The following is a 27635-nucleotide window of genomic DNA, read 5'->3' as shown; positions in this document are numbered from 1 at the left end:
ATGTCTGCCGACTGCGGCTCCCAGGCCGGGGCTGCGGAGCGCATCAACCTTCCAGTCAGCACCTCCTCGGGGGCTCCGCTCGCCCTTGCTAAGCTCCCAGCGGTGCAGGGGGCTGGTCTGCCAGAGGGTCAGACTCCGGCTGGGCTCCGGCTTGGGCTAGAAGGTAGCTTTCCAGGGTCAATGTTAACTTTGAGAGTCAACCCTTCCCTGAGAGCCTGCGCCTCCTCTCGGAGCGCTCCCAAGCCTCCTCAGCTTCCGCACGCTCGGCCTCCCTCCCTGCGCCTGGCCTCCGAGCCTCTGTGTAGGGAGGGCCAGGAGCGGAGGTAAGGGGGTGGCGGCAGGGGCACCCTCCCCCCTAGCTCCAACCCAGCTTCGTCTTGGCAGGGTCTTCTCTCTCTGGGATGTAAAGCGTCCCTGGAGAAAGTGGGACCAACGAGGCCGCGGGGTCCAGCTTCCTGTTCTCTTTCTTGCCATGGCCGTGATTTCGCTGGGGCTCTGCGATCCTGGCTTCCGAGGGTGAAAGGTTCGCTTGCCGTTCGAAGAAGCCCTGTTGCTTTTGCTAATAAATGCAGCAGGAATTTCACAGACTGTGGCACTGCTATTAAGAAACTGCATCTTCTAATTATTTAACAGTGCCGTTTCTGCACTAAGTAGGGTCGTCCCTAAGGGCTGGGAGTGGGTTTGTTAATGAAACCTGGTACTGCAAAAGGGTACAGATTTGTCTAATGTCTCCCCTTCCGTTTCTTTTTCAAGAAGTCTTTTACGATGGCTCCTAAATCTTTTCCTATTTTCTTCCCATCTTTCTTATCTGTGTGCTAGGAAACACTAAGTTTTCGGATTAATCACAGAGAACTCTGATAATTAATCTGACCAGAGGATAAATCAATTTCCTTATCGCTAGGGCTTGCAGCGAGGATTTTGCGGGGTGTGTGTATTTTCCGGGGGACCATCATGCAGATGTGTCCTCAGGACTGAGGATCCCTTGGCGGCGCATCTGCATATTATCCAGGTTGAGCTGAGTGCGAGAGCCTTTAAGGCTAGCAGAGGAAAAAGAAAAGGGATTGACCTTGATTTCAATAATGCTGGAATTGTTTTTTCCTATGAACAGGGGACAGAAGGCCCCGAACCTAGACAGAGATGCTCAACCCTGACTGCAGGCAGCCTGCTTCTCTTTTAGTAGAACAAAGGAATAAAAGTTACAAAACAAAGGGACATAGCTGTGGCCAGTATGAGAGGGACCCTGAAGCCACAGGCATGTTAAGTTCCTTAAGCAATCTCTGACTCTGTAAGTTTTTAGGCTTGGCCCGATGGGCCCTGGAATTCGAACCCTCTGTGCAAAACATCTTTCTTGCCTATTACAAAGAAATGTGAGCAGAGACCAGGCAAAGGCATCCGAAGGCCAGGAAACTTTGCTGGGTGAAAATAGGCTTTGCATCTTGCTTTAAGAGCCCTTAAATTTTAACAGGTTGAACTACTTGAAGTCTATGCTTTTATTTTTAGTAATAAACATTAGGTACTGTCATTTTAATTGTTAGTTCAAAGTCTGCTTGCACTGGTCAGGATGTTATATGGTGAGGGGAGGGAGGGCAGACAGACACAGAGACAGAGAGACACAGAGAAACACAGAGACAACGCCATTTCCACCCCTTTGGTGGGGAATGAACAAATAAATGCTTAAGAAGGATGGAAATGGTATAATTTGATGAAGCTGGACTTGAAGATTTGTTCAAAGTGGGTTTGTTACATAGGAAAAAAAGAAGTAAGCTTTTTAGAAATAGTCCTTGTGGCAACATTGGGCCATCTTGATAACACCCCACAACTTCCATTATGTTCAGAACGCTTATCAGTGCACCACAGCAAATTACTTGAAACTTAAATTCTATTTTCAATTAAGATGCAATCTTTTGTTAATTTGAAAAAAATTAAAAGTTACAGCTCTATTTTTTATGGCACAGAACTCATATTTCCCCATTTACTATGGTGGCTTCAGAATTTGAGGGAGGAGGATGCAGAGTAGGAGAGCTGTGTCATCATTTGGGAGAATGTGGATCAATTTCATGCCACTTTAATGCATATCCCTTCGTAAATCGTGTTTTTTCTTTCACTTTGAAAAGAATTACATGGCTGCTTTGTCAGGATTCAGGTTTGGGGACCCTCATATGGGAATCCCTATGACATTGACTTCATGGCTTGATTTACAGTGCCAAAACCTACACTCCCATGAGCTTTGTGTGACTTGGAAGTTCACTATGAATGCCAATAACTTAGGAAGCAGACAGTTCACATAAACTTTGATCTGTTATATGTAAATCTGTTTTTTTTTTGAAGAATCTGAACAAGGCCTACAAATCTGAATTTAATCTGCATCCCCAATGGTTTTATGTTGGAAGTTTGAGAGGCATGCTAAGTTTGTTTGAGCTCATTTTCAACGTTGACTTTTATCTTTATTTTGATTATAGGTCTACCTTTTTATTAGCTAATAATAACAAAATACACTCCATGGAATTGAGAGAAGCAGTGAACATTTTTGTTTCACAATCAAGTCCACAGAATTGTTACCAACTTCCAAGTATTTTCCTTAAAAATGTACATTAATATTATATGCTCACTAGCTAGTGATTTTAATGAATTAAAATATATTTGCAGTGAGTTTTTCCTTTACAAAACTGGTCATTATTCCATCACAAGTTGGTTAATTTGTCAAGAACGTTCATTCTTTTTTTTAGAATGTGAAGTGGTCAACATTTCTATTTCAAAGTAAATGCTCCAGAAATATACAAAGATAATTAGCCTGTGTAAGACTTGAAGTTAAGTTGAAAAGGGAACAAAATCCACAGGTCTGTTGGAAAAAATGGAGAGGACGAACAAGGAGAAAGTTGGAAACATTGTGATTTCCCCATCTGAATTCACTGTTTCATCAGGGTTAATGTGGTGGTAATATGAAGCTTCCTCTCTGAGCAGGAAAGACTAAAGAATACAGTGGAAAAGTATAATAAAACATCTTTCTGTTTTAACTTACACTGACATTGAGAGCCTTGTGCATCTCTGGAAATGGACTCCTTTGCGGAAGATTGCACTTTCGGCCACTAGAGGGCAATGGTGACCTTCTGCAACTTCGTACTTTGGGCCCCTCTGCTTTTGAGGACACCATGAAAGCAGTTTTGTTACAGCCTCATCTGCACCTCTGCGGAGAGGTCAGATTCCTTTCTCTGAGACTCAGGCTCCTGAATGGCAGATTGTGCTGCATGTGGGCTCATTCCGAGGTGGAGGATCTGTCACCTGTCACCGGTGGTCTCTTCTCACTATGCATTTTGTTAGGAAGTTGGGAAATTTTGTTATTGAGATTGTGATTGAGATTGTCAAACCTGAGGTGGGGGGGGTGGGCAGAATTACTGGTAAATAAGGTTAGCTCACAGCTATCTGGCAGATGGGTGGATGGATATGTGATAGATGGTGATTTTTTGTTTTTGTTTTTATTTCGTGATAAGAAGGGAGTGTTGATTCTGGGAGGGGGATGGAATAGATTAGAGTGGGGGGGGCAGTATTCCCGAGATTTCTGCAATAACAACATTACCTCTTCTTTCAAGAGGTTTTAAAGACATTTGCAATTTGAAAAAAATTACAAAGACCTGCAGTTTAATTTTCAGTAAACACTTTGGAGTGTTGAGTTTTAATATAGCAGTAATGCTTTATTCCTACCTTTAAATCATTTTTGATATTACTGTATAAAATCTAACTTTAGCATGGAGTAAAATTTAATTCAAGTTTGGTCCTCAATCACTAGAATTTAATCATTGTTTTTTTTTTTTTCTTTTCTCAGCGATATCGAAATTATGGTTTATGATTAAATTGCATATTTCAGGCTGTACAAATTTATATTTGTTACTGTTTGATGATGTCATTATGAAAGTTCAGAAGAACTGAAAGAATAAATGCTATGTTATAATTAAGAGGAAAGCTTTATTAAAAGTAAGTACTGTCTTAAGTGGATACTTCTGTATTTTTTTTTAAAACTGAGTAGAGTTGCCTCCCTGGTGGTTCAGCAGTAGAGTTCTTTGCAGCTCTGAGCTGTGTCGGAATCTGCGGACATTTGATGAAGCAGGAATCAATGCAAATGGATTATGGGAGGGACTATTAAGTCACTCAGTGGAAAGTAAGATAAAGTGTTTCGTAAACTGATGCTCACTCACTCCCAGACAGTTGATTTAACTTTTTTTAAAAAGACACTTCTACATTCTAAGGGCTAGTGCACAATGCATGTTAAAACTGTAGACAGAATTTCATTTGCAGATGTCTGGGATACTTTCAGGGAAAAAGTGTTGGTCCCATAGTCTGTCAGGTTAAGGTTTCAGCTCAGACAGAGAATCTGGTATCATAGTTTGAATGAGAAAAGAATCTGATAGAGAAGGGGAAGAAGAGAGACAGAGACAGAGACAGAGACAGAGACAGAGAGTATGAGAGAGACAAATCGGGCTATTTATCATGGCAGGCCCAGCATAGGTCTCTATAATTCTGCCTCATATTTTCTCAGTATCCCAAGGTCCTCAAGTAGAACATTTTGGGGGTTGAGCCTGGAAGTTGCTGTAAATGGCTAAAGCTGGCAGCAGTGAGCATTGACTTTTGTAACTGTATATTCCTTAATATTTGTGAATGAATGCCACTTTCCTGTCAAATTATCCATGCTGTTGCAGATGGAAGAAAGCCTTTACTTCCTTATCTAGCCCATTCCAATGGAGTGGATTTTACACATTAATCTCATGTCTCACTGTTCTGTTCTTTTCTATGGAATGCCTTTAGGCCCAGTGACAACCTCACTGTAATGGTGACCTAATTGTCAGAGCAAGCTGAGTGGTAGGAGGCTCCTCCCTAACCTTAGTATTAGACACATAGAGATCTGTTTCCAGCTCTCATTAGGTTCCACCTGTGAATCGGGACTTTGAATAGATGTCTGGCTATCAATGCTGGATTATCCTTCTCTATATGAATAAGTGTTGTGTGACCAGCACTGATGATCAAACTGTGGGGACTCATTGCAGTGTTTGGGAACATTTTGCCCATGGGCATGTTGTGGAAAAATTATGCTGGTCTTTATCATTACTGAGGCTTGCACCAGTTATGTAAACATGGTGGTAGCCTTGCTCAGCAGCATGGCTAAAATGAGGACAAAGAACATGAGTTTAGGGATGTATGTGTAGGGTTAAACCTGTCCTTATTGAAAATTTTGTCTTTTATTCCTCATGGATTTTTCCAGTCATCTCTTAAAACAGATTTGTGTGTGTGTGTGTGTGTGTGTGTGTATGTATATGTGTGTTTTATATGCATTAATCTTTTACCTGCATTTATGAATGCATACCATGTGTGTACATGGTACCCATGGAGGACCCATAAAGGCACAGGATTATCTGGAATTGGAGTTGCAGATAGTTGTGGATTGCCCTGTGGGTTCTGGAAACTGAACCCAGGTTCTCTGCAAGAGCACCAAGTGCTGTTAACCACTGTGCTATCTCTCCAGGCCCTTTCCAACAATGTTGACTTTAAAATATAGCATTGTTTCTTTTAATTACTTGGGAACTTTTTAAAAAAATCTCCCTACAGGTCCTCCATGGAAAGCACATTGTCTGATAGTGGTCTCACCCACCTCTGGATACAGAACTTTAAGAATCCTGTATTTGAAGCTCCTTTGTATATGGTTATATGTTAAAGACTAACCAAACACTATGCTTAGGCTCAAGTGCCTCTTCTATAAAAACAGACCTCGTAGTAATATCTGTGACCTGGGTTGTACTGACCCCTTCCCACAATAATAGACCTGGAGACACTTCAGCCACTTAAAGTGCTTGCTGAGTAAAGACGAAGACCTGAGTTCAATCCCTGGAACACATTTTAGAGCCAGTGACTGGCATTTATTGTTAATCCCTGTGCCAGGGAGGTAGAAACAGGCAAATCTTTGGGGCTCACTTTTCAGCAAGGTTAGCTTATTAGTAAGCTCTAGGTTCAATGAGAAACCCTGTCTCAAATAGCAAGTAAGATGACAGCTGACAAAACTTATCTAAAGTTATCTGTGGTCTCCACAGGCATGCACACAAGTGTGCTCAGGTACAGCCATTCCCTTACACACAGAACTGGGACTGAGTCTTACAGACTAACTACGACAGCCAGCAGCTTCTCCTTTCACTGATCAGATGTAAATCTTTGCTTTAGATTGAGGCATCTCTCAGTAAGTGATGGAGTGTTCATTAGTGCCTTCCTGTTTTTGAATGATTTCATGTGTTTAAGTGATCCATTCTTCTTCCATTTAGAATGTTCAGGAGGCAGTGGCGATTTTTGAGATGGTTACTGCTTCCAGGAAGCAGCCGCCTCTTTTGTATATTTGCCAGTTTTGTTTCCACTGTTCATTTCACATATGGGTTGCTGCGGGAAGTTACCCTGAAGTAACATCTTTCCTGGGAAAGCTGCCTGAGCATGTGATGTGGAGGTATCCATCAGGGGTCTGCTTTCCTGTAAAAAACGGCTCATTACTATTCCAGGCGAGCTTAAAAGATAATTAGTCTCTTGATAAATTGTCTCAATTTCAAGACTGTTCCTGTTTGTTTTTCCAGGTAAATGTAGTTTGGGATTTCAAGGGGTTTGATCAGTGACAATTTTAACTCCTGAAGAGACAGCAGCTGAAGGAGTTTTTACCCCACCTGGTGATTTCTGTCTTTTATGGGCCCAGACAAAAACAGTGACTTGACTTCTATTTAAAAAATCCCAGGGACCTCACTCTCCTTGAAACCCTCATAGGTTTCCCAACTGTTTTTACACCCTATATCACAGCCTGCCAGGGCTTTGAAAGCTCCTGGGTCTCAATGTTGCCCTGCTGTTTTCCAGCTGCAGCCTACTTAGGGCACTAGGCCAGGGTTCTCTCTTGCTTTTTCCTGCCAGTGAACAGGAATATCTGCTATATTCACCTGGTAACAGGGATATCAGAGAAAGACAACTTTTTGAGGTACTACTATGTGCTGATCCATCCCTCTATCATTCTATACAGCCTCTATAGGAACAGGGACTATAAGCGCTTTACCAAGGAATGAGATAGGTAGCTCTTAGGGGACCTCAAGACACTCGAGACTGAGTTTGCAGACCTACTCTGAGTCCCATTGCTCAGCAGTTTCCTACTATGTGGGGTGTTTGTCATATGCTTGGGCCTTCCCAGAAATCAGGGGCACAGTGTTATGACAGAAAATACGAACTAATCATGTGACCTTAGCACCCTGCACAGTCCCAAATCTTATCCATCAAAAGATGTCCCTTAACTCCCAGCCCCAGAGCTACTGGTTTAACTCTCCTCAGCAGGGTTTCATTTTACCAATGATCCCACAAGTATCTGAAATGCCTCAATGGATGGCAGCCTGCTATAACCACCTCTCAGGGAAGCTGAGAAGCAGCAGCTTTCTTAGCTTTGTTCATTAAAATGTTCTGTCTAATGCAGGAGGAACTTAAATGCTTCCTGGTGTAACTTCCTCCAAGGGCTTACACTTTGTGTCCCAGCATAGTTTTTTCATCTCTCTTGACAACATTGCAGACATTAGAAACTAGTTTCATAACTTTTGAGGTCCAGAATTTATTGAGCACTAAGCCAGTGTGGCATTATCCTAAAAGGATTCCATGTACTTTCAGACTTTCTACTCATAAGCACATTGGGAATTGTGTTCAGCATCTCACAAGGAGAGAAAACATTCATTTCTGATATTCCAAAGCAAGTAACAAACAAAGCTGGGATCCAGATCCAGTTACCAGATATCAAAGCTTGACTACCATGTTGCAATGTTCCTGGCATCTAGTATCTAACTGGATGATATATATATAGCTTTCAGATTTTTCACCATGCTCATTCCCCATCTTCCACCACCTCACACCTGAAATTTGACAAAAGTTATGCTAAATGATGCTCCAACCTGCACTCTGACCACTATGGTTGAGTGGGTTGGTTATTGTAATGAAGGCTTAGGACTTATTTTTTATCAAATATAACCGTCAAAAATCAGATGTGTGAAATGATTGCAGAAGTCATGCACTATTCCAGTCAGCCTTCCTGTAGAGATGAGGTTCTCACATCCAAAGGAGAATTCAAAATCACATAGTTACTCTGAGCAGATAGTAGTACACCCACTGATGATGAAGTGAGCTATCCTTGCTATTTTACTATCTCTTCATTATCTGTAAGCAAAAGTCAAGTTCATTTGGACAAATGAATACACACACACACACACACACACACACACACACACACACACACACACACATATACACACACCAGTTCATGTGTGAGGATTTAGTTTATGAATAACTTTAGTAGATATTCTTGTGATCTGTTACTTTAAAAACATTATTTAGGCTGTGTAGAACACAGCATGTCACATCCTTGGCTAGCAAAGCTGTGAGACTTTATATGACTTATGTGGGAGTGTATAGTCAATTTGACATGCTATTTGGTAATATTTTGTAATTAGTCTTGGCCTTTAGCTTTTTCCTGCTGTGTGGTGATTTTCTCAGGATATATCCTTTCCATGTTTCTACTGAGGATAAATTGAGAATGCTGCTTATGACACTCAGCTTTCTAGCAGCAACACATTATACCAAGGGTGAATTGTTTATAAAGAGAAAAACTTTATTTGAGCTCACAATTTTAATCCATGATGGATTGGATCTTTTTGTTTGTCCTTATGTAAGACAGCCTGTGATGATGTGAGTGAATCCTGGTGTGTGTGTGTGTGTGTGTGTGTGTGTGTGTGTGTGTGTGTGATATCTCTTCCTTTATTATCAAAAAGCAAAAAGAAGGAAAAAAAAGAGATGCAGGTCAGACAGTCCCCTTCAAGAATACACCCTCAGTGATATTAAGACCTCCTATTATGCCCCACTTCCCAAAGTTTCTTTTATCTCCCAATAGCACCCATACTAGGGAAAGTCTTTAACACATGTGTGTTGACAGTACAGTAAAGATCCAAACTTTAGCAGTGGCCTTAATTTACTTACCATAATCTGCACAATGTCCTCTGTTGGCTTGAGATCAATTATTCTGTTACTAAAGGCTATGGGTTGAACATACATTTTTCTCAGTGAGTTAATACTATCTATACCGTTAAAAGTCCCCATATAAAACGTGAGGTTAAGAAGTCAGTGATGCAGAAGAAGGAGACGTTAGCACATTGGGCTGAAGAAAGGACAAGGCACTTCCATCTCAGAGAGCAAAGATGGCTTTTAGAAGGTATGATGGAATCCAACTCCTACATGTCAGACAGGGACATTAGAGCGCACCTAGACTAAAGACCTGTGCCAGTAGGTTGTTCTGTTTTTACTATTACACCCTAATAATGATGCGTTACCCCTGCTGATGTGCAACTCAGTGTCCCTTTAACAATACTATTGGCACATTGACGCATTCAACTGAGTTTGGCTAAACCAAACTCAGACTCCTTGAAGGGTATGTCTTTGACTTTTTTCGGCACCACACAGAATAAAAGTAATTATCCCTCCATATTGTGACTATTTGTTATTTATCTTCAAGGTTAGCTTCTTCCATTCTCAACATGTCCAGATCACACAGCCCATTTATTTTCCCTCCAAACTTCTTCACAGAAAAGGACTGTAGACTGAATTCTAGACTGCTAGACTGTAGATTATCAACTCCCTTCTATACACTTCTTTTATTGCAGCCTGAGGCTACATTACATTAGCTTTTATTGCCAGCCACATCACCCAGAGGACTTATGCTCCACAGTTTACTTGTTTATTTGGTTTTCCTTATGTGCTGCTGTTAAGTCAAATTTTCCCACCTGTCCCTGTGCACATAAGACATGATAAGCCACCTTCTGCATAGTATAGGCTCTAAAATCAAGCTGCTCTGCTTCAAATCCTGGCCTTAAGAACTGCCAGTTGTGCAAGTATATTTTTCTCTTTCTTTTCTACTTCTTTCTTTTCTTCCTTCCTCCCTCCCTTTGTCCTTCCATCCCTTCCTCCCTCCCTTTATCCTTTCCTCCCTTTCTCTTCGATCTTTCTTTCAACCTTCCTTCCTTCCTTCCTTCCTTCCTTCCTTCCTTCCTTCCTTCCTTCCTTCCTTTCTTTTTCTCAGTTTCTCTAACATGTAGTGCTCTACATTTTAAGGTGGCTCTGACCTGAAATTATATTAATATAAAAATTCTTTATTCAGTGCATAGAGTGGGAGCATATTATTATGATCACTTTGTATTCCGGATTATTACATGGTTTCCACTGAAGTGGTGTACCAAATATTTTTAAAGTTAAATATTATTCTGTTATGCAGAATGTCTGTCACCTCTGATAATCTCATTCTTTGAGGTAGTTTACAAACATCTCTTTGCAAAAACAGACTAAAGGGACAAAAATAGAGATACCCTGATGCAAGCAGGGATATTGGGGAATGACTGAATGACTGAATATGACTCATATTCATAACAATAGTGATATAGCAGAGGTGTGCCTCCTTAGTTGTGGCTTTCCATTTATGGAGAAGGTAACCACGGCACTCCACCCATCTGATTCTATGGCAGGATCTGGCTCATAGTTATAATTTTCCACTCTCCTGAGGTTCCTGGTGATTTCCTTAACCCATCTTTCTAGTTTTCCTGCAGAGTCTCTTACTATGTATAGGTTGCAAGTTGTTTTTTGTTTCTTTCAAGTGAGTAACTTCAAATGCTTCATCTCCCCACATGTCTTGCAAGACTCCTGTGAGAATGAATCTACTGCAATACCTGGGTGAGGTGTTTGGAGATTATGTTTTGCTGGAAGGCTGGACAGAATGTTAGGGTATGGAGTACAATACAAAGAAGCTAATTTAAATATTAGCTTGATTTTGGGTTGAGTGTCAGTATGGTAGGCAGCATCAAATATTAGGGCTGTAGCAGAGTCACTTGATATAGTTTAGTGGAAAAGGTTTTACTTAGAGGGATCCCAACAGGATGCAGTATAACAGACTGTCCTTTGTATGTCAAATGCTTTCTTGCATAGGATGAGGAAATTATGTGGAGAAATGGTCGACAGATTTGAGCCCTATAAGCTATTCCAAAAATCCTCAAAGTTAAAATGGATAGGGATTATGTGGCATTGTTGAGCATATGAAAGTGGACCATCATCAGAATGGACAAGTAAATCCAAACACATCTCAGCTCCTGGAAAGAGAAGTCTACATACCTCTTGGTAGTATGACAGCCTCTATTTGGCCCTAAATAGCTGACAGTTTTCAGTGCATGAAACTGGATGAGTGTGAGAGACAGGGTACACAGTGAATCTGTCTTCTGGAATTTGATCCATTCTATTCCATGATGTTTTTCCTAATTCACTTTTGAACTCAGTTATCTTTTTAGGAACAGAAGCCTCTGAAGTATATATACTGAGTTAAGGGATTGAACCATATGAGTTTTTTTTTTTTTTTAATAAGGAAAGGAATAGCATTCTTTGTCAGAAATTAACCCATTTGCAACTAAACTGCTCACGCTAGGACTCATGGAGCCATGCATTTAATTTCTTATGTACTACTTCTGTCTGGTCACTGTGAACACATATCCAGACCATGAACTAAGGGGAAGCAGGCAAATCTAAGTGATGCTACCTGGAAAACTAGATAAGATCAACACTTACTAGTTTTTCATGGTCTATGTATATTGAAAAAAAGCATAATTTGGCACTGGAAGATGGCTAACCCATCAAGAATATGTACTGCTTTAGCAGAGGATCTAGGTTCAGTTCCCAGAACCCACACAGCAGCTCAAAAGTATATGTTACTCTAGTCCCAGAATATCCAATATCCTCTTTTTGCCTCTGTGTACACATACATATGTGAAGGCAAAACACTCATCCATAAAGATAAAAAATAAATAATAAAATCTCAGATAAAGGTTTTTAAATGAGACCTCTTTGACTCTCGTTGCAGAACTAGTTTTCAGCTTCAAAGCCAAACAACAAATTAAGGTCCATTTATGACAATGATTCTAATTCACAATGTTTTTCCCTAATATACATAAATAGTAAACAGACTTTTCTTGCATCATTTCACTCTACAATATATACATTGTATATAGACACAGCTATAAGACATAGTTTTCATTTTCATTATTATTTTTAGAGACCTGAACAGCACTCTATAAATGAAATGTCACTCTTAGAATTGTTATCTTAGAGAAAAATCAGTTTAGCTCTCAGCACCAGGCACACTTCCCTTCAAAGTAATGCACTTTTGATTCTTGTGTTTTATTCATCATTTTCACTGTAAACATCTCAGAGAATCTCCAACTTCAGTAAATCTCATCAGCATATTTGGGAGTGACTGTCAGGACCATCTCTAGCCAGAAAAACCATGTGTTTGAAATAAATAATAGGTCACAGGGAATCATTTCAGAAGCCCTCTCCCTATCACCTTTATCTCCCATAATTCTCTGCATTGCAAGCCTGAGATGTAACTTACACTCACAGCAAAACAAGCCTTATGTCTGTTTCTTACTAGATGCAAACATTCTGTCCCATTTCTCACAAATGGGCAAAGATCACTTGTCAGCAAGTTTGTGGCCAATTGCTGACAAATATTTTCCCTAATAGGCTGCCCTGAGGCTCTGTCCTTCCAGGCAAACCAGCAAAGGATTTGTTGATGAACAACTGGGTGACCATGGAATTGTCTAATTGACCTCAGTTTTATCATGCATAAAATGGAATTTTGGGGACTTTTCAGCTGTAAAATAGTCTGGATCTCAAATCTTTATCCAGAAATCACTTAAGATAGTGCTGGCTGACTCTCACATCTTAGGATTCTAGGGCAGGAGACATTCAAAGGACAATAGCAGAGTGTGAATACACAGGTGTGGTTTGTCTGGGCTGAGTGGATGTGCTCTGGAAGTAATGGCACCCAAGCTTAGTACCCTGTGTGAAAACTCTACTGAATATCAACTTCAAGGCTTTGGGCATTATTTCTCAAGACCTAGGAAAGTTTTACAGGATATAAAGCAGAAGAGTTTCCAGTGTTTTTGTTAAATGATTTATGGAAAAGAATAGACAACAACTAATAGGAAGAAGCAAAACTCTATGGAGTGAAATCTGCATGAGGAGGATCATGGGCAGATGCAGCAACTAGACTGAGGCATTATAGTAACAGATAAAATGAACATACTGCACTCAGCACTTTCCATGAATTATCTCCATCCATCTTTAGTACAACTTCAATGAGGTGGAAACTGTAATTATCTCCATTTATAAAAGGTGGAAAGTAAGATTAGTGATGGCCAAATAACTTTTCTCAGTGTTACATAGTTAAAAAGTAGAGAGACACCAATTTGAGCATAGAGCTCTTGAGATTTGTGTTGTCCTGCTATAGTCAGCAGATTAAGGGCACTTCTATGGTTGCTTCATGAGACTTACTACTAATTTTTTCATTAATCATTATGAAGTACTTGACTGAGTGCCTAAAACTGGACTGTCCATAATTTTTCTCATTTTGTCGTGTTCATCCTATAACAAGGGCCTCAGATGGCATAGAGACAGTTTCAGAAGATTTGGATCAGGACAGAAATTATTTGGAAAGCCTTTCCTATGATATTCCTACTTTGTCTGGGATTGATGCATTCTTGGCTCAATCCCCACCCAGGGTGATTTAAACATGACACAGACTGTTATGTTTTCCGTGATGTGTTCACACAACTTAAATATTTTTTTAAAAAATTGTTAGACAGTAAGAAGTTGAGTTTCCAAGATTCATATTCTCTCCTGAAGTTTGGGCTTCTGTCCAGCCTTTTGGCAATGAAGGGAGGATGCCATCAAGAGTGTCACATCACAGTATGTATTTTATACTCAGAGTTTACACCATGCTTTCATGAGCTGTTGAAGGAAGACGCATGCACTTACTTTTGATCCATCAGTCGTTGCTATCTACTTCTTGTGATGAGATGCATTTGAAAGATAGAGAAGAAAGTCACATTCTAGTGGTTGTGCTACATTTTCATACACACAAATCTCACTAATGGATTCAAATCAATAATCTAAATTGGATTTCAGGAGTAAATTAAGAGGCATCAAAACTGACATTCTATGAAACCATTCAAAACAAATGTTAACTGCCAACACATGACAGAGGTTCCTACCAATAAACAAAGGTTATCAAATATCTATGCTTTGTGCTTTGATCTATCATAATCTTTATTCTTGGATCTTTTCTATTTGTAGAACATTGGTTTTGTCTTTTTACCAAGCCTTTCATTTTCAACTAACTCACTGTGTAACAGAAGTAACTTACCTTGTCTGGATTCACATTTCTTTTGTAGAAGACCAGATTGGAAACTACATAGGAAAACCTGAAAAACGACAGCCAAACTCTAATGAAAATGTGTAGATAGACAGAAGGTTTTTGTGCCTTGCTTGATCAGAGGTTCTGTTCCTAATCCAGCTTGTAGGCATCATATTTTCTATTTGGACAATAAAAACTAAATGAATGGCAGGCTATTAGACACTCAAGAATTTAATTCTCAGCCCTGCATGAAGTCTCCAAAATGTGTTGCCAAGCTCACTTAAGTGAATAGTGTTCCGACAAAGAAAGTACAATGTTTATGGGTGAGAATGTGAACTATCAAACACATGGAAATAATATTAATCTTGGAGAAATACTTATGTTTGCTTTTGCTGAGAGTATGCGTACTACTTAGGTACTTATCTTACTGATTTTACACTTGCATATGAAACCATTTAGACAATACTGTTTTTCAGAAGATGGTTTCCTTCTGAGGATTTCTCCCCATGGTACATACTTTCCTGGGTAGCCTTGATTTGGATTTAGAACCAAGCAGCTTTGAGAACACTGGATCTCCTTCCTTTCAAGGAGCACTGAGAATGCAATCATATGACCTCAGATGTGAGAAAATATGCTAATATGTCTTTAAATTCTTCATCAAATTGAATATAAATTAATTTGTTGAAATAATTATGTCTACAGAGGGGCCAGGTTGGATTGCTATGGATACTTGACTGTTGCCCTGTGAGGGGCCCTTGCGTTGTAGGGTATACAGATGGAGGTCTTCTAGTCTGTTGGTCCCAATTATATCCTCTATGACACTCTTAGGGACTATATCTGACTGCAGGCTTATTTCATCTGAGAGATTTCCTTAAATTCCCCTCTGAATATAGTTCTCTATCTGCTTAATCCCCACTGGCTGCTATGCTTCTTAGAAGACAAAACAGAACAAACCAAAACCACCAACATTTACGAAAATCTCACAATTCTTAGGGCACTTATGTTTTACTTCATACAAAAAAAATCTTGTGAATGGATTCTGGTGCTATAAAGGTAAATCTAGAAATCTAGAAACCCAGGTCTCCCTTCCAAATCACTTGGGGACCAGGGCCAGTAGCCATAGGTAAGGGTTCTTCATAGGTTAACTGTCGAATATCTCTTCTCTAACAATTACTGATCCCTATCTAGGCTACTATTAACATGTCAGAGTTTGCAAAGGTGACTTTTGTCCCTTCTTATATTTTGGGGATTTTCTTTTGGGCTTATGGATCAGAATTGTTCAAAGTCTATATCCCATTGTGACAACAGCAACTATAGAAATACACCTTCTTTTATCTTGGCTTTATGGTCCATCGTCTTATTTAGTTTTGTTACAGCATGAGAGTCTCATCTACATTTACAGCAACAATCAAAGGTTCAAGTGACAAAGGGGTTTCGATGAATTGTATTCAGTTCCATTACTCCAGTCTTTATCCATGGGGCTCTGAACACAGTGCAGGCTGCAGCTGTTTAATAGAGTTCCCTCATCTTAACAACTAGACTGATGGTAGCACCTTCCAAAGCCAAGTGTTCAGTGAATGTCTGCCTTTGTTTTCTATGGTTATGACAAAATATTTGAGGAATTTACACTAAAGAGGGAGCCTTGTTTGGGTTCATGGTTTTGAAGGTTTCAGTTTGTAGTCACAATATTACTAGGCTGGTGGTGAGACAGAATAGGTGAGGAGAACATGGTGAGCAGAATTTCTCTTCTCATTGTGGCTGGGAAGTGTAGAGAGTGCAGAAGAGAATTGGCATAGACTGCCAGGAATCAATTCCTTCACCTAGTTCTGGCCTGTAAGTTTCCATCATTTGCCTATAGTTCATCTAATTATGAAACTATTAATGGATTAAGCCACTGATAAAAACAGAGCCCTCATATTTCATTCACTTCCCCAAAGTCCCTTCTCAAAACAGTGATGCACTGGGAATCAAGGCTTCAGCACACGAATCTATGCGAGCATTTCAGATTCTTCAAATATTACTTGACAAATCATAGCTGTAATACTGTGTAAGTATATGTTTCTGTTCTATGGATAAGTGGAGATGCAAAAGATTTCTGTCTCAATGCTGAGTTACGTGGTTTGAGGGACACTTTGGAATGGTACTAACTTCAAGTACTGCAGTATATTTGCTCCACTCTGTGAGATTCACTGAAGCTCATTAAACAACTGTGCCTTCCATACCACACTGTCACTTAGATTTAGGAGAAACTTCTTGTCACCTGTGACCCTTTAATGCTTTCCATGAGAAAGACATTGACATCTATAATGCTTCCTTCTCAGCATGAACCACATTTACATAACATTGCTGAGGATGTTAGGAACTCAATTTTCTCTACAAATTTCTTTGTTTTTGAGCTTTTATGTGATTGTAATTGAAATTTCAGGAGAAATCTCCAACCCAGTGCTGCCAACAGAACTGTAATGCAAGGCATTAATGGAAATCACATCATTTAAAATATTCTAGCAACCAGATTTAAGAAAAGAAAGATAAACAGTGGTGCTAATTTACACATATATACATAATTGCATGATTAATTTGTAGATATGTACATATGCTAATGTGTATGTAAATAGTGATATTAATTTGTACATCTATGGCATAGATAAAATGTTATAATAGGGCACATAACAATGTAAATCATGTATTTAATGTTAACCCTGTGATGATTTTCCCACTTCATCTTAGACATAAGGCTGTGCTTGCAATTTATAACTCATCTCAGTTTGCACTGTACACATTTTAAATGCACTATAGCTACATGAATTTGGTGGAGACTGTGTAAATCTGTACAGAACTCAGCTCTTCAGGGAACAATTTATACAACATTTAGAAAATAGTATTGGTAAAGGAGATGCTCTGTTGAACACCTTGTCATGTTATCTTATTTCACAGTCAAAGCATCACTACACTCCCACCCATATCTTTCAGATAAGGTTAAAAAAAAAACAACTCAGAAATCTTAAATAAGCTTCTATAGTGTGTTCATTATTAATATAATCAAATGGAGCAAGATTCAGAACTTGAATTTATGCTGAAATACTTTGTTTCTCTGTCCAGAATCATTTCTACATAACTACAGCCCTTCAAGAACAAAGCAGAAAAAAGTGACAACAGTGGTGTCAACAGTGCTAACATTAATGTAACAACTCAGTTAAGATAGGACATTAGCAGGGTGATGGTGGAGCATGCTTTTAATCCCAGCACTCAGAGTCAGAGACAGGTGGATCTCTGTGAGTTTGAGACCATCCTGGCCTACAAGAGTTAGTTCCAGCACAGCCTCCAAAGCCACAGAGAAACCCTGTCTCAACTCCCCCACCCCCTAAAAAATAGGGCATTAATAAATTGATAACATATTCTCATACACTTCTCCTGTACTGTAGCGTATTAATGTTTCCCATGTGTTTATGACTGAAATAAATCCCAATGAGTTTCTAAATTTCATAGCTAACCGGGAAGGAAAAGATGAAACAACCCAATAAACTAAGCTACTTCCAATGATGTCAAGTTTGTCTAGGAAATTCGATTCTTGTGAAGAGAGCATAACCATGGAGTATATGAACTATGAATAGTATGCTGTGGTAATTTGACAATGTAAATAACTGCCATTTATTTGCTTTGGTTTCTGCAACTGAGACACATATTCACGGTGACACATTATAGTTATCTGTTTGGTCAGGGAGATAGGCAGCTAGATTTGGAGTTTAGACACTAATCCCGAAATATCTCAGGAATAGAAAGCAAGTTAGTGTTTACTAGCAGATGAAAACCTGCATGGAACTTAACTAGATTCTCAAATTTTCAAGCAAATGGCTTCCAGATGATTTAAGTCACAGTGGTTGACTTTGAAGGGGAAGTACCTCAAAAACACATTTCAAAGGACAGTCTTGGTATACCTATGTTCATGGCTTCATTATCTCATGTTTGTTTATGTCACATGGACCAAGAGACCATAATGTGGCTCAGTCCACAGTCAGTGTATAGAGATCTCTACCAAAGAACTTGAATAAAATTCAGATCTCATGTTTAATTTGAGGGAGCAGACAGCCACAAAAGATACAGATAAGTGAAGAAAGCAATATCTAGTAGTGATAAGCATGGTGAATGCAGCATAGCTGGAGTGCACTTCAGTAAGTGTCTGACATTTTCAAATGAGAGCCATCATTTCAGGGTGAGAACATTAGATTAAATCTGAACTTCTCCCTTAATAAAAGGTGTGAGTTCTAAGTGGAAGGACATGGGCTTGTTTTCTCAGAAAGCATTAAACACAGCAATTGTCCATTCATCTTGGGCATCACAAATAAATTCCATTTTGGTTGGGGGTGTGCCTCTGGCTGTCCTTTGACTACAACTTCCTTAAACTAATTGTCTTTTCATTTTTACCTTTCTTGGGATGATAAGGTTTTCATTAGTGTTTTAGTCAACCTCACATTATTGCAAAGAAATGCCTGCCACTGCCAATGGGTGCTTATAAAATAGAGGTTTCTTTGGGTTCAGAGTACAGATGGTCAGATAAAAATCAAATGGACCCATACTTTGGGCCTGCACCAAGTATAGCACATCATGTGAGAGTCAATGCTGATATTTCTATTTAGAAAGGAGAGGGAGAGGGGGGAGGAGAGAGAAAGGGAGAAAGAGAAAGAATGGGCCATGTCCAAATCTCTTTTGAAGGTAGGTTCACAATGACCTAAGGACTTTTACAGGTCCCTCCTCTTCAGGGTGCACAGTTTCAAAAATATGTACATGCCAAGTATTGAGCTTTTTTCTGTAGACTTTTGGGCAACATTAATTTAAATCTTAACATTTATACTTTCTGAACCATCTTCTCTATTATTCACTGTTTATCTATTATTTAAGTAGTTTCCTAGTGCATTTTCTTTAGTGTTTTCTCCAGGCATCTTTTCATCCCATATTTCTCAGTTTCTAATGATGACTCCTAAATTTCTGGCATCGCCAATCCTGCTACTAGTTAATGCTGTGGCTACCAACCTTTAAATACGACCATTTCCTGTCTTCTGTATTCCAATAACATCAATATCATCCACCCAGTTATCCACTCAGAGAAAATTCACTAGCTAAAATTCTATCTTTGAAACTTCATTTTGAATCCATTACCAGCTACTATTACTTTTTGTTCCTGACATTTTTTCAGAGTTTATGTACTTTACAATGCTAGTGACTTTCTACAGTTCTAGTCTACCATTTTCTTTCTGAGATTTTCACTTTCTCTTCTAAATGTTCTCCTTATCTTAGACCCTCAATTCTACTCAACCTTCTTCCGTGTGAGTGCAGTGCCATGCCAGGTCACATCACCTGTTTATTCATGTTTAATACAAGGTCTATTGTAGTGGTCATGAGTTACATAATCAGATGAGAAAAGCTATATGACATGAAGAAGAGGTATGTCTGGACTTATACTTAAGTAAGTCAAACTTGATCCAGTGTCAGGAAAGAGTGGACACAGGATTTGTCCTTAATTTATTAGTAACTCTGTCTTATCAAATCTCTCTTTGTACATCTCTAACATTTGCACAAATAGACATCTTCTTACTTCTGTCTCTTGTCAAATGTTGACCTGAAATGTTATTGCTCATAGGAGGTCTTGCCTACATGACAAAACAATGATACAATGTCCAATGGACATCCTACAACAAACCTTTTGTGCTTACAGATTATCAAAGAAAGCAAAAACTATCTGTGTCTCTACTAATAAACTCCAAAGAATTGAGATTGCCTTATTTGAGTTCCATCTTTGAGAATATTTTGTATGTTGGGAAGGTCCCAACTTAAGCTATGTGTTCAGCCTTACAGTGAACAGTGGGGTTTGGACAGAAAACAAATCTCACTAACTACACAGATGCTCTAAATTGTTGGGTGGGTAGATAGATGAGTGGATGTATTAATTAATTTTTGGCTTCTCCAAATGTTCCCCATGCTTTAACTGCTCTGTAGAATTCATTATGATACAGCTTTCTGGGTGTCAAACCATCCCATTTTTGATGCTATGAAGTCTGTAGTCTAAATTAGCATACATCCTCAAAATCCATAGCATCAACTTTTGGGAAATTGATGCAATGAGTTCTTGGTTGATTGAAAGCACGAATATACACAGTTATAAGTAAATGAGAAAATAGATGGTTATAAGCTATTGTGCAATTTATGTCCAGTATATTGAATACTAACATATCAAAGATCTAAAAGTGTCTTTGAGGGCCATTTTACTTTTATGTTTCATTTTTGATATTGATTTGAGAATGATTATTTAGAGAAATGTATACTATTTACCTCTAGTCCCATAGCACAATGCTGGTAGATCCAAGGGTAAAACTGTAGCAGTTTGGGCTTTCTTTTATAGACTGAAGTCTCTCAATGCCATGGAGTCATGAGTGCTGGAATTGAAGTTTGCTCCACTATGTATAGCTGCACTAATAGTTCTAAGTCCTAGTGAGCTACAACCTCTGCTACACATGCTCTTGTCTCAATAAATGTTCATGGTATCAACAACTACTATATTCCAGACCCAACAGGAAATGCCAGAGAGATGTTAGTCCTCTGACTCTTCATAAACACAGACAAATGAGGAGATATTGACAAAGGCCATACTACACAAGCATAAAATGCAAGAGGGGAGTATTTCTTGACTGAATATTCAACACATGCTTTCTTGGGTTTTGTTTCTGTTGCTTTGTTGCTACTTTTATAAATATCTCCTAGACTTAATTTATAGAGACATCTGAAGACTTCTTTGTATTGGTCTTTTATGTCTCAGTACTCAAGGGATTTAAGAACAAAAGGCAGAGGGATATGATGTCAGTAGCTACAGGATATTTATTACCGAACACTCCACTAATTGTGGTCTCTGAGATTGGCAGAGTTGTTCCTTCCTATCATCATTCTATCTAACTTCATGGCTCACTTTTCCTAGTTAGTTTATGGGGGTAATCTCTACACTACTTTAAGTTAAGTAATTAAGCTGTTTTCAAAAGGATGGAAAAACAACTGCTCTCATTAAAAAAAAATTCCACCCACTAATTATCTTTAACTGAGAACTTAACACAGCCTAAAGTCTCCAGGCAATGAAGTCTCAATTGAGGGATTTCTTTTTTATTTTGTACATCAGATTGGTCTGTGAGTATATCTGGGGGTATCTTAATAGTTAATTTATATGAGAGGCTCTATCTTACTATGGATGGCACCATTTCATGGGCAGGTATAAGAAATTTTGCTAAGTTGAGAATGTGGGTAAGCCAGAAAACAAAATTCCTCAATGAACTCTGCTTCAAGTTTCTACGTGAGTATCCATATCCCTGGCATCTTCCAATAGACAATTTGTAATCTCAAACCTTAAATAAAACATTTGTTCTCCTAAGCTGATTTTTGTTATAATGTTTTATCACAGCAGAAAACAAACTTGAATGCATCCATAGTGGAGCAATCTGTAAATCTATACTAGCAGGTTTCATTGCTATAATGAAATACATGCGTCAGACTGCATTATAAAAATTATGGATAATTTGGACTTATATTTATGGATGCATATGTCAAAATAACAATATATAGGTTGCACATTGGGCTTTCTTTAGGTGTATCTCAGAATGGTGAGGACACATTTGTTTCCCTATTGCAGTGTGATAGCTCTTCTTTTTACAAAGCTGCCAGATTTTAGCCATGGGTATTTAACCCAAACACTAGACTTTTGTAACCACTCTCTAGAGCCCCTTATCTAGAGCACATAGATAGTTGGGTTAATATTTTACTCAATACTCAGCTAAGTTTGCATGGTTATCTCTCTCATTTCCTTGCTTGCTCACTTACTTGCTCTTGCTCTCCATTTCGGTTAGGTAATTACTCTTGCAGAGTTCTGTTACCTGGATGAAGACACATTGGCAACTAGTTTCCAAACCCCGAATTTCCTTTAATTTAAAAATGTATGTATAATATTTTTCCCTGGAAGTCCTCAATTGTAACTCTGAGAAGGAACTGTCAGAGGTTTCCATATGGGGAGGAAGTGATGCTGCTGCTCTGTTTTATTTTTTTTTGTTTGTTTGTTTGTTTTTGTGAAAGGGCTGTGTTCTTAGTAAAATAAATAGACCAGTTCTGGAGCTTTGGTTTTTTGTATGCACACTATATTTTAAAATTTCAGAACATAAAAAGTAAATACTACTCAAAAATCATTCCACATGTAGAGGAATGACAGTTTTTTTTTTCCCCCGCTAGAAGATGTTTAGGAAGATCTGGAAACATTTCTTTGGTAAAAATTTTGGAGAGCATGCTGTTGGCATGTATTGAGTAAATGCCAGGCGTTTTGCTAATGAACTCTGCATAGGAATTTCTCCCTCAGAAATAGTCCAGCTGAAAGCATCCACCATGCTGAGGTTGAGAGTCACTGCCTAGAGTATGAGAATTAATTTTGAAGATTGAGACCATTCTAAGAGACCATGACAATTTCTATATATGACGTCACCCATTTGAGGAATCTGAGGCTAATATAACACAGGCAAGAATGCAGGTTTTTATGAAACCCAAAACATTCATGTTTACCATTAATATCCTATTTTGTTTATTATTACTTTGAAATAAAAATAATACTTTGAAAACTTATGATTACTTTTTTCTCATAGCTGAAAACGTGTGTGTGAGTGAGTGTATGTATTTGAATGTATGCCAGAGAGACAGAAAGGGAGAGACAAAAGGGAGAGAGAGAAAGAGAGCATAAAACAACCAGAAAATGGTTGTAACCAGAGTTTTATAAAGATATTATTCACAAGATCTCCTTCAATAATGCCTTTATTGAAACATAATAATAGACCACCATGGATTACTTTTTTGCCCAGAGCTTGTCAAAAAAATTGCAAGCTGGAAGCATTGCATTCTACTTATTGAACTAGCTGAGATTTGACCTTTGAATACAGGTAAGGAAACAGTTGTCATTCAGGGAAGTTAAACTACATTCCTGGATGCTGCTAGGAGACTAGAAAGCCTCTTTTTATTTTATCAAGTTGGAATTCTGATGATGTTTCCATTTGAAAACAACCCCTGACAACACACACTCTATTAATAATAGTAATAGGAACAAACTTACATATATATATATGTGTGTGTGTGTGTGTGTGTGTGTGTGTGTGAGAGAGAGAGAGAGAGAGAGAGAGAGAGAGAGAGAGAGAGAGAGACAGAGAGAGACAGAGAGAAAGAGAGAGAGAGATTGTGTGTGTGTATGTATGTATGTATATATGTATGTATGTATGTATGTATGTATGTATGTATGCACACTTAAGCATCTGTACATCTAAGCACGTGTGAAGCAGCTGTAAAAATGCTAAGACTGTCTTATTTATAACAGAAATTTGATGATCACAGTTCTTTTGACAGAAATGTCTCTTGGTAAGGATTTGGTATCCACTGAAGCCCTGTTATTCAAGATGATACTTCACACAGTGGAAGGACACAAAATCCTTCAGATCTCCTGTCAGGACAGTATTCAGAGGACAGAAACTATAACCTCATCCCTTTCCCCAAAGTATTGTGCTGATTATCACTTCTTTGCCAGGCATGTTTCAACATATGAATTGATATATGTGGTTTGTTAGATTGGTCTGATATAAGAAGGAAGCAGACAGGCATGATAAAGGGGACAATGGAAGACTATAGAAGCATGACATGAAGATGTTGTCCACAAGAGGATGTTCATTGTCTCAATGGAAGGCTCAGTTCTGCTCATACTACTTTTCAGCTCTCAGGATCAGAACCATATAGATTCCCTAAGGTAATTTTTCTTAAGCTACACTGAGAATGGATACTATTTATAACACTTAACTTGATGTTCAATGATACAATTGGGATTGATAACCTAGGCAGGTTAATAAATAAGCTGGGCCCTGCTTCCAGGTGGAGACATAGATCAGTAGTAGACTGCCTGCCTATCATACACAAGAACTTGGGTTCAATTATCAGCACAAAACAGAAAAACATTTCACACATTTAACTTTTTTTTCTGACCAATTTGTTTCAGATGGTGAAACTGGGATAACAAAATTTGTAGGTATAAAGGAATGCAAATAACTGTTTATTTTTAACCTGATTTATTGTTTCCATTTGGAGGACGCATTTTTGTACATTACCAGGTACATGAAATCTTGTCTTGGACCTCACTTTGATGTCACTTGGGGCCCCAATGAGGCGTAATGAAAAGAGGGAGGTATGAGGAAGGCCTGCGCACAGTATAGGGAAAGAGCTATTGGAAAGTAAGCAGGAGATATTAGTTCACTGTTTTGTAGATTTTGGTAAAGTTTATCAAACCTGAGAGTTGCTAAGGCAGTGTGTGGGTAAGTTAGATATAGACATATTATATACATAGTACTATGAGAACACAGATAGTTACTTTTTTGAGCGTCTATTCATCTATCAGTATCTAATATGTAATAGGCACAGTGCTGTGTCATGGGTGCACAGACACAACCATCATAGCCTCCGACTTTCAAGTGTTAGTAGTTGGAAGTGCAAAATCTTGGTGATTTTTCCTAATGTGTGCAATAATATAGACATTTTAAACCATATAAAAACTCACTGAAGGTTAAATGATTGAAATCACAATTATTTAGCTCTAAATTTATCTTCCTGATGTGTATTTATTGAATGGACTTTCAACTCAGTCTGCCTGAACAAAGGATTGCTGTTGAGCTTTAACTAAATCTGTGCTGGCCTCCCTGGAGAAAGGAGATTGGATTTCCAGCAGCTGGCCATGTGAAAAGACTGGCCAGGGAGGTCTATGTACTTGTCTGTTTATTTACAGTCTTCTCTACTCTAGAAAGCAATTGAAGTAGCTTTCATAAATAGCAGCAATGAACTGAGAGTTCAACAAATGGACATTTTACAGAAGTCAGTGTGAGGGGAAAGGAAGTAAAAGTGAAGTTGAAAGGCAGACTGAAGACCTACCTTTATGATATAGAACATTATTTCCTAGTATCCAGAGCAACCAAAGAAATAGCAATAGCAAAAGTGCTGCTAACACCAAATAAGAATGCATTACTTTTCAGGTGAACACTTGATTGCTTAATGATTGATGGCAGGGAACCTCCCCAAAGGGATTAATAAGGAAATCAACATCAATAGTGAGAACCAAAAGATAATCAGAAACCTCCGTATCTATTTATTTAGTCTACACAGAGACCAGCCTAGCAGCCTACTTCAAACTCAGAAACCCTATGTGAGTGACTCTTATTGAGATATGAAAGAACTTATTCAGTCCCAGCCTCTCCCATTTTCCTATCCATGTTCCTTTAACCCAGTGAGTTGTAGCCACCTCTCAGGAGAGAAGACACTGACTACATGTAGGGGAGTGGAAGCGGAGGGCAGAGGTAGACATGCTCAAGGGGATCATCACACTGTCCAGAGTCTGATGATCTCAAAATTTGCCTTGAATTTCTGCACCCCAGTTGCCCATTTCTTATAGTTATAGACAACAGGTTGCCATTTCTGCACACAGGAGGAGATCTGGATGTAGCTAGGAATTTCTGGGCCTCGGATATAAATAGTAAGGAGATGCAGTGTCAGTGTCCAGGTGGTTTTTGACACGGGGAGCCTTTCCTTGAATTCTTTAAATAAAGAAACTTTTCAAAAATAATATTGAATGCTTTGTGACTTTTTGACAAAAAAGCACATCACATTCCCATATAAATATCTTGAGCACAATGTTCTTTTATTTTCTTTATTTCTTTTTTTGTGGAAAGTATAAAGGCTATTCTCTTGGGAAATGTTTCTCAATTGAAAGAGAGACCTTAGCCTCCCAGTGTAGAATCATAGTTAATGAACCTGGGTGTGAGCACAGGAAAGAATTGTCATTTGTGCTGAGTTACAAGAGGAAAAAGGACATACATTCCTAAACTGAGTAAGTGGACACCTGGTTATTGGTTTGCCCTTATTATTTATCTGTGGCTGGTTCTTGGACACCTTCATGGTCTGAGGAGTCCCCAACAATAAGAGGGATCATGTCTTGTTCACACACTATGAAAACAGGTGTCAACATGATATCCCACTTGATAGGTGTTGGATGATGCCACTTACAGCCTAGAAGAGAGGTTCCAAACAGTTGGCCCAAGTATTTTATTACTGAGCTCAGTGGCTCGGATGGGTCCCTACTTGGCAGGTATCTGGACAGCTTAGGTCTAGGAGTCTGGGATTTTGGATTATTATTGAGATTCTGTTATTTTCACTCAAACATTAGCAAGTCATTTTCTCTCTTGAGATAACTGCTTATACACAGTTTTAGGTAATGATCTCTCTATAAATGTGACCTTCTAGCCTTTCCATTTCTGAGGGGCCTCCACAGACCATGAGACGGAGGTAAGCCAGTGGACAGCACAGATACCATTTGTGACCGCTGCATTCTGTGGAAAGTGGTGTGGAACTAGCCAGGGAAGGGCTATATTTGATGGTGACATTTGTCACTAACTAAAAAGAATAGACTCAGCAAAGAAAAAACTGTAAGACTTGATGGCTGCATCTACTTAACAGAACCTAAGAAGATTTCTGCTATAAGATGCTATGGTTTGACCTTCCTCTGCACCTTTGCAACACCAGTTAAACGTGTTTCTTAAGAGTAGCTTAGTACTATGAGACCAGCTTCCTCACAGGTTCCACGCGTCATGTCAACACAGCGTGTTGCTAACACTTCAACATAGACCACGGGTCCACTTCCTGCAGCTGCTGCTGCTGCAGCCACGCCTGCTGTCCGCACCTTTCCCCAGTACAAATACGCTGCGGGAGTCTGCAACCCCCAGCAACATCTTAATGCACAGCCGCAAGTTACCATGCAACAGCCTGCTGTTCATGTGCAAGGTCAAGAACCTTTAACTGCTTCCATGTTGGCATCTGCCCCTCCTCAAGAGCAAAAGCAAATGTTGGGTGAACGGTTGTTCCCTCTTATTCAAGCCATGCACCCCACTCTGGTTGGTAAAATCACGGGCATGCTGTTGGAGATTGATAACTCAGAGCTACTTCACATGCTTGGGTCTCCCGAGTCTCTCCGCTCAAAAGTTGATGAAGCTGTAGCTGTACTACAAGCCCACCAAGCAAAAGAGGCTGCCCAGAAGGCAGTGAACAGTGCCGCTGGAGTTCCATCTGTTTAAATTTATCAGGGACCACGAAAAGAAACTCGTGCTTCACCGAAGGAAAAAATATCTAAAAATCGAAAAATTTAAATATTATGAAAAAACATTGCAAAATATAAAATAAATAAAAAAAGGAAAGGAAACTTTGAACCTTATGTACCGAGCAAATGCCAGGTCTAGCAAACAATGCTAGTCCTAGATTACTTGATTTAAAACAACAAAAA

The 27635-nt window shown here is 39.0% G+C and overlaps 1 protein-coding gene across 1 annotated transcript; it reads left to right on the top strand.

Annotated features, from left to right (window-relative positions):
- On the top strand, positions 1-27635 carry LOC103163019 (polyadenylate-binding protein 1-like). The gene is given in 3 exon segments (XM_035441690.1): positions 1-323; positions 3071-3194; positions 26905-27635. Coding segments are annotated over 3 exon segments (972 nt in total). The 3' UTR covers positions 27430-27635.

This window comes from Cricetulus griseus, chromosome 3 (assembly GCF_003668045.3).
Source record: "Cricetulus griseus strain 17A/GY chromosome 3, alternate assembly CriGri-PICRH-1.0, whole genome shotgun sequence".
In the NCBI taxonomy this organism is placed as follows: domain Eukaryota; kingdom Metazoa; phylum Chordata; class Mammalia; order Rodentia; family Cricetidae; genus Cricetulus; species Cricetulus griseus.
This window is presented reverse-complemented; position numbering and strand designations above follow the sequence as displayed.